This window comes from Gossypium raimondii, chromosome 12 (assembly GCF_025698545.1).
Source record: "Gossypium raimondii isolate GPD5lz chromosome 12, ASM2569854v1, whole genome shotgun sequence".
Lineage (NCBI taxonomy): Eukaryota > Viridiplantae > Streptophyta > Magnoliopsida > Malvales > Malvaceae > Gossypium > Gossypium raimondii.
The window spans coordinates 44547860-44561860 of NC_068576.1; the positions used below are offsets into that span (position 1 = coordinate 44547860).

Here is a 14001-nt window from a genome sequence, read left to right on the forward strand (position 1 = left end):
TCGTGAGTTTTATAAAGATGAAGGGGAAAATTAGGTGAAAATTAAAATTTGGTTTAATTTTATTTTAAAAACTCATAATTTAGACCCTTTTACAAATCAATCCTTATTTCAAAATTAAAAGTCTTTTGAATATTATTTTCAAAAATTGTTTTAATTTCCAAAATTCCATAGACAAAAATATTTTCAAATATCATGCTAATGAAATTCCGAACTCACTAGAGTTAAAATCATATTTTACCCTCAAAACTTCTAGGCCCAATTTTGAGGTGTGACAATATTTTAATAATTTCATAAATGAGTTGGTACTTGATTGACCTATGATTAACTCATAAAAACACTTAAAATTATTATAAATACTATAGAATGAGGTAATTTCTTTTTAGCGAAATATAATTATGTGAATTATACTATAAAATTGTGTTATTTATACTATGAAGGTTAAATTTTACTATTAGCCCATGTATTTTATAAAAGTTGTAGATTTATCATTTAATCCTTGTACTTTAATTTGGTCATTTTAGTTCCTATACTTTTCAAATTTTAGAATTTCATTCATAACCAAATGATAACTATTAAATTTATTAAGTTTTGTTATTTCCCATATCGATGTGTCAAACATGTTATCATATGTGTAATCTCATGTCAACTTATTATTTCCACATATTACTCACTAAAAAGCATGCTAATGAATTAATGCCTATCATTTGTGTCAATATTGAAGTTTCAAAATTCAAAAAGTATGCGGACTTATAATGATTCAATTGGAGAATATGGGCTAAATCTACAACTGTACAAATATTACAAGACTAGCGATCGAATTTAACTAAATGAATTTAACTGCCATTGTTTGGGTTCAGACTAAAATTTCAAAATTCAAGAGTTACATGAACTAAATTGATCAAATTAAAGTACATGGACTAAATCCATAACTTTCACAAAATACAGGGACTAATAGCAAAATTTTACCAACTATCAAATTGTGTTTAATTTTTTATACAAAAAGAAATAGTTCAACATTAATATAGATTTGGATATATTGTTATAACTTCTGTTAAAGCCCTAGATAGGTGGATGGCATAGGATACAATTAGCAATGCTGCATTATTATATTTGTACGGGTTGCACCTTGCTCCTAAGAGAGTTGGTTGGTTATATCGGCACTTAGTGCCTCACACAAGCTAGCATGTTTTAAATGGTAAAAATTTCTAAGAGTAATAGACTAAAAAGAAGGATTGATAATAGATAATAAATTGGAAAGACTATATTCAAGGAAATTGTAAAATATTCTACAGGTAACAAAACATATTCTTAAAGGAATGTTATAGTAATTTATAATGATTCTTTATATGTTAATAAATGAATTTATTTAAAAGTGCATGATATAAGATAATTATAAAAATAATATAAACAAGAAGAAAGTTGAACGCATTCGAGAAGCAAGATGTCGAAAAGAGTTGCATCAATCCTATAACACTCTTCACCCGCATTGGTGATTGGCATGGACAAATAATTTGATACTAACACAATGTTCTAAATTTACAAAATTTCTTTTAACAAAATTAAAGATTTCGCATCAAAATTTTCATTTACCTTTTCAAGTGAGGATTTATTCTAATAATATTAAAAATGAAATATTGTATAGTAATATGTATCCATCTTAATTATTGTTGAATATGTATGTGAATCTCATTAATCAAAATTGATGAAATTTTTATCCAAAACGGGTCTACCATTGGGCCTTGGCCCTTTTAGCAACCCTACGAGAATTGCACTTCGCTTATCCTAACTAAAACGTCTTTATTAAGTCAGTGAAGTCTTAATATTGTTCTAATATCAATTTCATTTTATAAAAAATTAAAGAAATTAATTTCTTTACTTTAATTTCAAGACGAAGAAAAAGGAAAAATTAATCTAATTGTGTAACACCATTACATTTTATTATTAAATCACCAACTTAAAAATTAGTAGTTTAATAATGTATATGTAAAGCATTAACAAAATATAGTAGTAGTTCAAATGTTCACTAGCAGTTGGATTAACCCTTTTGTTTTTGTAAATTATCAGTTCTAATAAATTAAGATAGAAGGACTAAAATTTTAGTTTTCAAGAAATAGAATGATGAAATTTAAAATTAGACCTTTTAGATTTGGATTAAGTGTTAATTTTTTACTTACATCACTGACTTAGTTGACCGGTAAACCAAACCAAAGCCTGTTTTCCATTTTTCTTTTCCCCACTAATCTGTAATTTCTACAGCGCCATTAAATGATCAATAATTAATCAATTAGTTAAAGTGATTAGATTAGATTGTCCGTGGCTAATCACTCTTGCTTTCTCTCTCCTCACTCTGTCACTGTAACCAGATTTAAATCCACATTCTAGTGCGAGAAAGATAATAATAATAAAGTATCATTGTTCTCTCTCTCTCTCTTGATTTTTTTTCTATATCCGAAAATCTGTTCAACAGCTGTATTTCAACTGATTTTGAAACATTAGCATTTGGATCCACTTCAAGTTTTAGATGTGAAGCAAATCTCTCTCTTTGGATAGAGTCGTTTTCTTTTTCTTCCGTTTGCATTTTGTGCTTGAAGAAGTGGTGAGAGGAAGGATTTGGATCGGAGATGGCGGAGATTTCCGGCGAAGCAGCGGAGATAGGGAGCAATGGGAGGAGTGATTCGCCGGTGAGGATGTCTTTGACCACGGCGGTAGTAGCTCCGCCGTTGGCGGTGTCGGCTTCGTTCAAGGAGAGTGGAGGGAAAGGTTCGTCGAGGAGGAAAGTTGTTAGACCTAGCTTCGATGCGGATAATGAGTTCATTACGTTGCTTCACGGGTCGGATCCGGTGAAAGTTGAGCTTAACCGGCTGGAGAATGAAGTTAGAGGTTAGGAATGTGGGTCGATCCAGTTGTTTTTCTGCCTTGATTGGTCCAATGTAGCTACTTTTTAGATTAAAGTTAACTGTATTTTATTTATTTATTTTGTTGGATTGGGTTACAGATAAAGATAGAGAACTGGGAGAAGCACAAGCAGAAATTAAGGCATTGAGGATGTCTGAAAGACAAAGAGAAAAGGCTGTTGAAGAGGTTGATTAAAACTATTATTTTATTTTGAAAAATTTGGGTTTTAATTTATTTTAGAAATTAATTTAACTGATGGTTAATACACTCTAGCAATACCGGTTGTTAAAGTAGTAATTTATTTTGAGAGTTCTGTAATTTGCTAATATTTTGTTGATTTATGTCTGACCTTAGTTGAACTCCACTGTTTCTTTTTCCTCCGCATTAATAATGTTTGATTTTTGGTGAAGAGGTACGTTTCGTTTGAAGTTTAGAGATGGTACTGTTAAAACTTAAAAGAAAAATAAATTGATGGAAGTTGGAGATGTTTGTATCCGAAGAGTAGATCCTGTAAATTTATAAATTGCTATTTCTGCCTGCATCATCATTGCTGATAGTGAAACTATGTTCCCTCTGATGGTCGGAATGTTGGTTTCCTGACCTTCGGGATATAATTTGGTTAAATATAATATAGATGTAACTGTTATGTCAGAGTCATGTTGGGTGGAATTTTCATCATTATTACTTGTTGCTTGGTAACTTTTTAAAGTTCAGTGATGGGCTGTCTCATCTAACAGAATGAATCTTTTTTTTGTGCTTTATCCAATTTCATTTTCAGGTTGCCTTGTAGCATCTGTATGTGTTTATTATAAATTGTAGATTATGGCAAATTAATTTCAATGCTTTGCATTTGTTCGGTTGGTTGGGTCCTGTCCGTTAAACTTGTTGGCTCGTCATTGTTAAAGCTGTCACAAGATTTCATGTCTACCTGTAATCTAGAACTTGTCTCATCATAGTTTTTCTATTAGATTAGATGTTCTTCCTCCATTATCTTTCTATATTCATATGCTTAATTATCTAATGGGGTTAATAGTAGTATTCCGTGTCATGATTGTTTTGATGGTTAACTGCCCTCTTTGTTTTATTTCTTACTATATCTGTATATACAATCACTCGCTAATCTTGTGAGGAAAAGTTGTGCTTTTATGTAATATGGGCTCTTCTAAACTTGCCAATGCTCTTGCATCTTAGTTTATGAACCTTTTGTAGCCATTCAATATATAAAATTAACTCATGACTGTTGCAGTGTTGGACCTGTATGAAATGTGATTTTATGTTGATTTGGAGTTCTTGTGACAATTTTTTTTATGATTGAGATGGATTCTGACTTTGTATTTTCCTTTTGCATCATAGCTCACTGATGAGCTCTCAAGAATGGAGGAGAAGCTTAAATTGACAGAATCTCTTCTTGAAAGCAAGGTATTCCTTGAAGGTTTATTCTATTGTTGTGATTTTTAGTTGTTGTGTTGCTATGTTTAGTTAATAAACATGTTTTGCAGAACCTTGAAATCAAGAAAATAAATGATGAGAAGAAGGCATCCATGGCTGCTCAGTTTGCAGCTGAGGCCACTTTGCGAAGGGTTCATGCCGCTCAAAAGGATGATGATATGCCTCCAATTGAAGCCATTCTTGCACCCTTGGAAGCTGAGCTGAAGCTTGCTCGGCAAGAGGTATTTCTTGAGCTTTTGAACTATTGGTTCTGTCACATTAAGAGAATTAGAGACTGTTTATACCTTATATTTGATGGACATCTTCTTACTGATTAGTTTTTTTTTTTTTTTGGTTCTCTTTGCAGATTGCAAAGCTTCAAGATGATAACAAGGCCCTTGATCGTCTAACTAAATCAAAAGAAGCAGCTTTACTTGAAGCTGAAAGGACTGTACAAGTTGCGTTGGCCAAAGCATCCATGGTGGATGACCTCCAAAACAAAAATCAGGAGTTGATGAAGCAGATAGAAATTTGCCAGGTATTCCAATCATTCTTGGCGTATCCTTTTTTAATGTGCATCTTCAGTCGAGGCAAATATTTTTTTACATAATCTGTAAACTATATATGAAGAAAGTCACATATCCATAACTTGTATATGGTAGGAAGAGAACAAAATTTTGGACAAAATGCATCGCCAAAAGGTTGCGGAGGTTGAGAAGCTTACACAAACGGTAAGGGAGCTGGAAGAGGCTGTTCTTGCTGGCGGTGCTGCTGCAAACGCTGTTAGGGATTACCAGCGGAAAGTTCAGGAGATGAATGTAATGTGCCCAGCATTTTAGTGTCCAAGTTTGCCCGAATTCTTTTTTGCTGATATAATCTTAAAGCTCTTCTGAAATGAATGTTTCTCTGTTCCTTAGGAGGAAAGAAAAACTCTTGATCGAGAGCTAGCACGTGCAAAAGTAACTGCTAATAGGGTTGCCACAGTTGTAGCAAATGAGTGGAAAGATTCTAATGACAAAGTGATGCCTGTAAAACAATGGCTGGAAGAACGAAGATTCTTGCAGGTTCTTGTAAATCATTTCTCCTTTTGAGTCACTTGAATTAATACTTTCTACTCATTGTGGACTTTATTTCTTCCAGGGAGAAATGCAGCAACTTCGGGACAAGCTTGCTATAACTGAGCGTACGGCAAAATCTGAAGCTCAGTTGAAAGTAATAATCTGATTGTGACAATTAGTATTCTATTCTCTATGTTGATACTGCTGCTTTTGAAATAAGAACCATATTTATTTATTTTCCAGGAGAAATATCAATTGCGTCTTAGAGTTCTAGAAGAGAGCTTGAGAGGATCTTCTAATAGTGTTAGTCGCAGTACATCAGATGGAAGAAGCATGAGCAATGGGCCTTCTAGGCGTCAGTCTCTTGGTGGAGCTGATAGCTTCTCAAAACTTGCATCCAATGGGTTTTTACCCAAAAGATCTCCGAGCTTTCAACTGAGATCCTCTTTGTCTTCTAGTACAGTATTGAAGCATGCTAAAGGAACATCAAAGTCATTTGATGGAGGCACAAGATCATTAGACAGAGCTAAAACGCTTTTTAATGGGTCAGGCTCAAATATTTCATTCAACCAGCCTTCTGAAGGAACCATGGAGGGTGAAGCACCAAGTACTGCAATTCCTGATGATTTCCAGCCCGTTGACAAAGAGGATAATGTTCCAGGAGTATTGTATGATTTGCTGCAGAAAGAGGTCATAGCTTTGAGGAAAGCAGGTCACGAGAAAGATCAAAGCCTCAAGGATAAGGATGATGCAATTGAGGTTGATACTTTGTACTTTCAAGTTGATGTCATTTTGTTTTATCATTCTGGATAAATGCTCTAGTAATCCTAGTATTTTTCAGATGCTTGCTAAGAAGGTAGAAACATTGACTAAGGCAATGGAAGTTGAGGCTAAAAAGATGAGAAGAGAAGTGGCTGCCATGGAGAAAGAGGTTTCTGCTATGCGTGTGGAGAAAGAACATGAGAATAGGGCCACGCGGTTTGGTAACTCCAAGGGATCTGCTGCTCAGCTGCTTTCTGGAAGGTGCTTTTGTTTTATACTGTTTAGATTTTATTGTCACTGATCTGTTCTACCCTTCATATCTTTGCATTTTGTTTTTGCCTCAAATTTCAAAGTTCATACTTTTTTGAAATTTTTGTAGTATTATGATAACTCTAAATTTACATGTGATAACATGAAATAAGTTTCTAGCAGACAAAATTACTATCCCATCCATGAACCCTTAGTAGAAGATAGTGTACTTGTGACCTTGTTGGCCCATGCCCATTCTGCTACTTGCTCAGGACCAAATCAAAGTGATAGCATAAACTGTCATCTAGCACATCAGATTAATGGCTTTTAAAAAAAAATTTTGAAGTATGGAGCATATCTACATGCTTTATCAACCTTCCTTTGATTTTCCTTTTCTGCCCTTGGCAAAAGGGATAAGGGGGAGATGTAGTGAAGTTGGAAAAGCTATAAGATACATGAGTCATTTTTTGCTTCAGTATGTGCCAGTACAAACATATATGTATGTATGTATGTATGTATGTATGTATGTATGTATGTATGTATGTATTTGCAAAATACAAATTAATCTACAGTATAAAATTGTACTATTGTAGTAAGTATGATTCAAGTTGATTGTTGATTTGCCTTCTCATCTATGCATTGCAAGATTTTTATATAGATTTTACTGGGGATTGTTACGTAATTATTTTAAAGAAAACTTCCTAGTCAGAAAGCATGAATTGATTTAGTCCTTGGTTTGTCTATCTTATGTTTGTTCACTGCAGTTTAGAGTGGAGGAGTACGCGTAGAGCAAGACATTCTATAGATTTTACCAATCATTGTACATAATCATTCTAAAGAAAACTTTCTAATTAAAGCTTAAGAATATAGTTCAATTCATTTTCATTGGTTACAGAGATAGTTTACTTTTTGTTGATTTCAGTTAACAAGTTCTGAAATTTATGCAGAAATGCATCTCGGAGTGGGTTAACACGCAGCACTCAATGACAACAAATTTTAATTCCGGAAGCCAGAGGAGTAAATTTGCATAGGATCTCCACTCTCCAGGGTCCTTTGTTTTATTATATTTATATAATTTTAATATTTCTTTTACCTCTCCTTTGGTGAGTGAGTATAAAATTATAACCTGCATACTGATGAACCTGCGTTCACCAAAATCAGCAAAGAGAAGAAATCGGTATGCTTTCGAGTTCTGACATAGATTGCGTATTGCTATGTGTAGAGATGAGCGAAAACAAAACAGATAAAAAGGAAGTATTGACTGTGGGCTAACCTTTTGTCAGGCTTCCGAGTTGCCAGTGTTTGTGCGGTTGTATAGGTAGCTCTCAACTCATCCCCCATCCTTTTATTTTTCCTTCTATTTTTGAAGTTAATATTTGTAAGATGCAGTTAGTGTGATTTGTCTTTTGAGTTTGTTAATATTATTGTAACCATATCAGATCATGTGTGGCTTCTGTTATTCATTAATAATAGTTGTAAGAAACAAAAGAGACTTAAAGAGAAAGTTGTGTTATCTTTTTTATTTACGAGGAGTTTATACAGCTACAAATAAGATTACAAGGAAAGAAATAAACGAAATCAATCCTGATTGGTTCTTACAATTTTGCCTCAAAATTTGCTCTGTCATTTTGTTAACAACTATGTACAGTTATATGTAGCTAACACACTCCCATAGGCTCCTTATTAATTATGCTCAGTTTGTTATACACCCAGAGTAGGATGGATCACATAGTTTGGGTACTAAAAATATGATTACATTGTTTGGTTTGAATGAATGATATTTTGTTAAAATATGTAAGTAATAAAGTTAAAATGGCATCATTACCCTTAAACTACATAAATGATATTTTGTTAATAACATTATTATTTAATTATATAAATTTAATACTAAATTATAAATATTTCCAAATCTTATACAAAATCATATTGAAAATAATTTAAAATATGTAATATTTCATATAACATTAATTTAAAGTTTTTAAAATATTTTCATACTTATTTTAATATGTAATATTACTTTAAAATCTTTTCTTTTCTCCCTAAGAAAATGAATATAAAACAACCCTAGAAACTTCCTTCCATAATTCAACAGTCAGCCACCATATCTGCCGTTGTCCGCCACCATAGTCATCGAGGACCGACATTCGTTGTTTTTCAAGAGGTCATTCTTATAACAAATTTTCGTTCTCTCGATTTTTCAATTAATCTTTTTTCTAAATCAACATCTAAACTACTAGAAGAATAATCCAATAAACATTCACCCACCTCGTCATCTTTAATTTGCTACCTTAGCCAAAACCAAAAACTCTCTCTCTCCTGCCTTTAAAATCGCATTAAGAGGATCTATTTAACAAATATGAGAAATCCTACACATGTTACTAGGGGTGAGCAAAATTCGATTCGACTCGAAAAAATCGAAAAAAAATTCGAATTTCGAGTTAAACGAATCGAGTTATTCGAGTTAATCGAGTTATTGAATCAACTCAATTTTTTTCAATTCGAGTTCGAATCGAGTTGAGTTTTAATTGAATAACTCGAATAATTGAATATCAAACTATAATATTTTACAGTTTTACCTAAACTCCCAAACTTTTTACTTTTCCTCAAAACTTTTACTCCTTCCCACTTTTCCCCAAAACTTTTACTCCTCCTCCCAACCCCCAATCTACCCAAAATCCATTTCCCACCAAAATTTTACTCTTCCATTCATTTTTTTTCAAAATTTTACTCTCAAAACCCTCAAAACTTTTTATTTTCCCCAAAATTTTTACTCCTTCCACTTTTCCCTAAAACTTTTATTCTCTTCCCATCCCACCTCCCATCTACCCCAAACCCTCCCCTCCAATTTTTTTTATATTTTCCTCCAAAATTTTACTCCCCTATTTACTTTCCTCAAACTTTTATTCCCCAAAACTTTTTATTTTCCCCTAAACTTTTACTTCTCACCCTTTACTCTCAAATAAAAATCAAAATTATCCAAAAATCACTAAACATAAATAGTAATAATTTTATTTATATCTACTATTTATATTATTAAATTAAATTTCACATTTTATATTATTTATATTATTGAATTGTTTAGTCATATTGAATATTTATATTAAAATTGAATTCTTAATTATGCCATAAAATATTCGTGTTAAAATTTTATATTGGTATCAATTTCAAATTTTATTTTTAAAATAAATTTTTAAAAATCATATTTTTATATTTAATATATTTTAATTCCAAAATACATAGTGACAAGAATCCGAAGATAATTGAAACAACTAAGCAAACAAATAAGCTAACCAGTATATAAAAATTAATAAATAAATTATGAGGTGATGAAAGTTAATAAAAAATTTGATTAAGGTGGACAAATTTTATTACGATGGGTAACAATGGTTACAAGGACCCAAAATTATTTTTTAAAATTTAACTCGAACAAATATATTCGATTCGATTCGATTCGAATTCCATCTCACTCGACTCGATTCGAGAAAACTTCAAATAAAGTTAGGATGATAAAATGAGATTCGAAAACTCGATTAACTCGAAAATTTTCGATTCGATTCGATCGAATGCTCACCCCTACATGTTACTAAATTCAAGTTTTGCTGAGATATGATTTGAAAATTAATAAAATGTTGAAGCCTGTTTTGGAAAATAATTTTTTTTGGTCTATTTTGTGAAAGGGTGAAATGACTATTCAAAGGCTTGAAATGTGGTATTCCATTTAATACTAATCCCATGAACAAAACCATGCCATAAGAAAAGGCGTGATTCGGTTAGTTATTACAGCTAACCAAACACATTATCGGAACAAATCAACAAGTTCTTTTGTCTTCACGTAACTAGTGAAGATTAAGCTTTCAAAGATCTTTACTGATGAAATGGTAATTAACCATCATAGGTTGGATTTAAAACAATATGAAATGTGACTTTATTATCGTACTAGAGTTTAGAAATTTATAAGTAATAAATGCTCTACTTCAATTTCAGTTAAAAGATGATGTATCCATATGATTTGGTTGTGTTATAGCCTTGCACTCAGATTTTGCACTAGATCAAGAGACAATATTTCGTTTTTACTTCTTGCTGATACTAAGTTTCTACCAACAAAAACATAGTAACCGATAGTAAGCCTCCTATCAATCTTGGATGTAGCTATATCAACATCTTCAAAACACTCAATGTAAGTATGCCTATAACTGTTGTACAATATGCCAGGCCCAATAGCTCATATAGATTCTGCCCTAAAGTTGATCGTGTAAACATGAATTAGGTAACAATAGTAACTGCAAATGCAATGTCGGATCGAGTAAGAGTGAGATAATTTAATCTCTCAACTATCTTCCAGAATATTTCACGGATCACCATCATTTTTTTCGTAAAGGGGAACTATTGGAGTATTAGAAGGTTTTGTTGCTAATTTTTCATTTTTTGCAAGCAAGTTGTAACGCCTTACCTAGTTTGGTGATGGACACAAATAAGTGATGTCGCGATAATATTTTCTTTGCTCTTATAGAATTTTTTTTATACTAAATTCATCATTAAACAGATTAATGAAAACTATCTTGGCTTTCAACACATTTTAAAATCATATTGAATTATTTCATAGATGTTTATACATGATAAATATATTAAATGAACTTTTGAAAATTCAAAACACTTCAACGCACTTCAAAATAATCTTAACGTGGTACGGATGTCATTTTAACAAAATCACATTTATTAAAATAGTTTGCCCTCCATCTGGTTGGCTAAATTTTGCAACCCGGATGGCCCTACAGCTATTAGCCCAAACAATACTAACTAATAACACTTCATTTCTAAAATTTTTAAGATCTTTAGACATCATCCAAGCACGTGAATAGTCACACGTTTTGTTGAAATCTAGTGTTCTTAGTATAGTTTTCCGTCATATGTATTTGTAATTGTTCAAACAAATTGATTTAATAAAATTTCCTCATTTACATTAATATCATTTGTATTTGTTCTCAACCGTTTTTGCATGCAAAGCAAAATGTATAGGTAAATATTGACTCACTAATTACCTAATATTTAACAAATATTAAGATATATTATACGGTTTGCTCATAATGCGAGAAGACAACTTATATTAGTAGGTAATCTAAATGGTTCATTCTCTAATTGGAATTGAGCAAATCAATTAAAAGACTGTTATATTGTTTATCAAGTCTAACTAAGGAGATACATTGTCTTGAGTATTGAAGAAAACAACTCCTAGAAGATAGAGACATATATGTGATTGTTTGAAGTGACAATACATCAGATAAGATCCAAATAAAATAAATTCTAGATTTGTTCATAACGTGAGTTACCTCAATCCTGAGTAAGTGACGAATTGTGTGTGTGTGACTCATATACTTTGATGTATTGAAAACTAGAGTTCAATCGGTAATAAAGCTGAAAGCTGGTACGTTGGGTATATAACTTTTACATGGCATGGTTTCACTTACAATAGTCGAATTCATATTCCAATATAGGGTAAATGATATCCTCTCAATGAAATTACATGATAGATGGAAAAGCAAAGTGGTCATGGGTCATTTGTCAAGACAGATGATTTAATTACTATTTATTAGTAATTGACTTTTTCATGAAGGAAGATGTAATGATTACCATAGATAAAATAGGATCATATTGGGTGAACAAATTTAACTCAAAGAGATTAAGAATATCCTACGAGGGTAACACATATATGACAAGGTCATTGGACGAACACTTGAAAAGTAGCTTTCATAATAGTATATAATAGGGTAACACATATATGACAATCATGTTACTTTAGTGGAATAACTTCGTGGCTAAATAATATTGTAATTAATAGACAAAGAGTCAAAACTTAATTTCAAATTATTTGAGCTCTAATTATATATGTTCAATCGGTCCCTCTGTTAGCTCGGTACAGCCTTGATGCTTTGCATTTGAGTTGATGAGATGAATTAATGAAAACGACAAATCAAAGAAATAGGTCACATGTATCACTATCTGTAGTAAATGGGCTTTCTCGCTATGATTAAGAAATGCCTTAGATTAAATTAATTTCTTTGAATTATTATTTAATTAATTGTAATTAAATAATTGAAGTTTGAAGTAGAAATTAAATTAATAAGTCATTACAGTTTTAGTGAATAAGATAATTAAAATTTTTAACTAATAGATTTTAATAAAGTAAAGTTGTCATAACTTTAACAAAATTAAAATTAAGTTAAGAAAATAATTTAATTAGATAAATTAATTAAATTTATTTTAATTAAATAAATAATATTTTAGGAAATAAAAATTATTTGTTCAGTTGGTTAAATTATATGAGTTGGCTAAAAGCTCAAATAACACATATAATTTTATCAAATGCACAAGTTAGACTCATAAGCTTATTTAGTAGCATGATGAGCGGCAACCCTAGTTTCCAAAATAAGGGTGCCACGAACTAGGGTTGGTGTCGCTCGTAGCCTATACCAATAAGGGATAGGTGTACTTTCTATTAAAAGATTATTTTGCTTCACCTTATTCAAGTAACACTCTTGTATTTCTCTATATAAATAGAAATCACTGGCTAGGTTGAAAAAAACCATACACCATACTAAGTGTCGACACTCAATCAAAATTCAATGAGATTTATTTTCAACCTAGCCCTTTTGATAGAGTTTTGTTTTTTTTATTTCTAGCCCTTGAGAGTTATTGATATTCCCACTAAGTATAAATAAAATTTTCGTTGTGATAATTGGTTCGTGAGTTAGTGCCCACATTCTAAGCCAATCGCAATTTGAGAATAGTGAAAAAGATTGTGTTGGTCGAAAACTGAAAAACGACTTATATTGTCTATTCTAAAATATATATACGAATATATAACAATTCACTTATTCGAGGCCAGCTTTAAAGAAGCAAATGGTAAAAAAAAGTAATTAAGCCCCTTCTTTTATTAAAAATTAAAAAATATAAAATATATAGAAATATAAAAAATATAAAATTTTATAAAGTCGTAAGAAAATTATACAAAATGTGAAGAAATATAAATTTTGTAAATATTTTTATAAAATTATCATACCAAAAGAAACATTTTATAATATTTCTATAACTTTTATCGATTTTTATTTTTTGATCATTTTTCGTCACATGTTACGTTGTGTTGCAACACGTGATAACTTTATTGAAAAAACTAGGGTTGTTAATTTTTTATGATTTTTATAAAATTTTACAATTTTTATGATTTTATAAAAAATCTATTTTTATATTTTTATTAAAATTTAATAATTTTCTAAAATTTATAATTTATTATAATTATTTTCTAATTTTTAATAAGAGTAGGGGCTTAATTGCTTTTTTGAAAAATTTTGAGGGTCTTTTTGATGCATTTTGAGAGTTCAAGTACCCAATTGAGTGAAAAAAAAGTAAGGGCTTAATTGCTTTTTTTGAAGAAGTTTGAGGGCCTTTTTGATGTTTTTTGAAAGTTCACGTGCTCAATTGAGTGCAAAAAAGGAGGGACTTAATTATTTTTCTTGAAAAGGGTTTTTACACCCTGAATTAAATTTGGCTTTGAGTTTGAACTTTTAGAAATTGTAATTAAGTTTAATTTTATTGATTGAACTTGAGTAATTTA

At 31.0% G+C, this 14001-nt stretch overlaps 1 protein-coding gene across 1 annotated transcript; it reads left to right on the plus strand.

The window, feature by feature from the left end:
• Positions 1–2394: 2394 nt before the first annotated feature.
• On the plus strand, positions 2395–7896 carry LOC105764378 (microtubule-associated protein 70-4). Its single transcript, XM_012582918.2, has 11 exons — positions 2395–2880; positions 2996–3081; positions 4249–4314; positions 4395–4565; positions 4691–4861; positions 4986–5141; positions 5241–5387; positions 5464–5535; positions 5625–6140; positions 6223–6404; positions 7340–7896. The coding sequence occupies exons 1-11, from the start codon at positions 2622–2624 to the stop codon at positions 7377–7379; spliced, it is 1866 nt and encodes a 621-aa protein (XP_012438372.1). The 5' UTR covers positions 2395–2621; the 3' UTR covers positions 7380–7896.
• Positions 7897–14001: the final 6105 nt, after the last annotated feature.

Excerpts from the sequence above, each read along its gene's own strand:
- LOC105764378 (XM_012582918.2), top strand. The coding sequence starts at position 2,622 with ATGGCGGAGATTTCCGGCGAAGCAGCGGAGATAGGGAGCAATGGGAGG. Across the intron at positions 2,881-2,995 it reads GCTGGAGAATGAAGTTAGAG|ATAAAGATAGAGAACTGGGA; the intron begins GTTAGGAATGTG and ends ATTGGGTTACAG. Across the intron at positions 4,862-4,985 it reads AGCAGATAGAAATTTGCCAG|GAAGAGAACAAAATTTTGGA; the intron begins GTATTCCAATCA and ends TGTATATGGTAG.